Consider the following 1,515-nt stretch of genomic DNA (forward strand, 5'->3'; position numbering starts at 1 on the left):
AGACGTCGGCCCTGATCCAGGGTGTGTTTACCGTAGACGATGGTGCACAGTTTTACACCCTCGTCGACGGTATGACGGGGGAGGAAGATGGCGACGTCTGCCTTGAGGCTATGCCTGCAGACGATGCTCTTCTTGAGCTGGACGAGATGTCCCTTGAAGAGCTCGGCAGTGCCTTGAAGGCAGGTGATTTGGCCAAAGCGGTCATTGCACGACCGGACGACGAGATAAACTCGTCATCACTTCTGGATGAAGCTGTCTGGGAAGAGACCAAGAGAGTGCTGAACGCACAGAGTGAATCGTCGATCCTACGGAATCCATCGGATCCGTACTATACTTTGGTAAAGGAATTTCAAGACGTCGTTTCCAAAGACTCGCCTTGGGTCCTACCTCCGAACCGAGGTGTGCGTCATGAAATCGACCTGGTTCCGGGAAACAAATACTGCGTATTATACTAATGGACCCTGCCCATAGAGCTGTGCGACATCATTTACGCCTTTATTCGTGCGAAGCACGACGCAGGAAGGGTACGTTAGAGCAAGTCTCCCCATTCTACACCCACGTTTTATGTTCGGAAGCCGAACGGCAAGTGGCGTATTGTTCATGCTTACAATAAGCTCAGCCCAGACGCCGAATCCTGGAAAGGATGTTCTTTGGAACAATATGGTGGGATTTACGAAGTATAGTGCACTCGATTTCGTAGATGGATATTACCAATTGCTCATGAGAGCGAGTGACATTCCGATGACAGCGGTAAGCACTCCGAGCGGGATGCTCTGGGAGTGTCTGGTGTTGCCCTTAGTGCTGTCAAATGCACCATCAATGTTTAATCGTCTTGTGACGCAGTTGTGTAGGCCTCACAGGGCGTATGCACAGACATACTTTGACGACATTTTCGTTCACAGTCGAGCGGAGCACGAGAGGACGGATGAAGAGAACCACATCATCCATCTAAGAGCGGTGCTCGAGTGTATGCTCACTAACAAACTGTACGCCAATGCAACACGTGCATCTTTGGTGCAGAAGCGATTCTCTTTATATGGTGCTTCATTGAGATGCGTGTCCTTCGAGCGGATCCCGCTAAGAACAAGGCCATTGAAGATTGGCCAGCTCCAAAGAACCAGAAGGACTTGCGTAAGTGGCTTGGTCTCGCCAACTACTTGCACAATTACAGCGTAAACTACGCAGAAATTGCCCGGCAATTATTCAATCTCCTTAAAAAGGATGCGGAATGGTGTTAGAGCACCGAAAATCAGGAGGCTTTTGACGGAATTAAAGACAGCCTCCTGCATGCACCAATACTGACGCTGCCAGACCCTGATCGTCCTTTAAGCGTCGTCTGTGACACTTCGAACTTTGCCATCGGCTGTGCACTGCTGCAAGCAGACGCCGAGGGGCGAGATCGGGTGATAGCGCTCGAATTTCAACAGCTCAAAGCTGCAGAGATGAACTACTCAGTCCATGACAAGGAGCTACTTGCGATGAAGTATGCACTTGTCAAGTTCAGGGTCCACCTGC

General features: G+C 50.4%; 1 protein-coding gene across 1 annotated transcript; it reads left to right on the top strand.

The window, feature by feature from the left end:
- Nucleotides 1-71: 71 nt before the first annotated feature.
- PHALS_13531 (reverse transcriptase) lies at nt 72-455 on the top strand (the record flags this gene model as incomplete). The annotated part of the gene is made up of 1 exon (XM_024729308.1): nt 72-455. One exon carries the CDS (start codon nt 72-74, stop codon nt 453-455), a length of 384 nt encoding a protein of 127 aa, XP_024579698.1.
- Nucleotides 456-1,515: the final 1,060 nt, after the last annotated feature.

Source organism: Plasmopara halstedii (genome assembly GCF_900000015.1).
Source record: "Plasmopara halstedii genome assembly, contig: Scaffold_658, whole genome shotgun sequence".
Taxonomy (NCBI): domain Eukaryota; phylum Oomycota; class Peronosporomycetes; order Peronosporales; family Peronosporaceae; genus Plasmopara; species Plasmopara halstedii.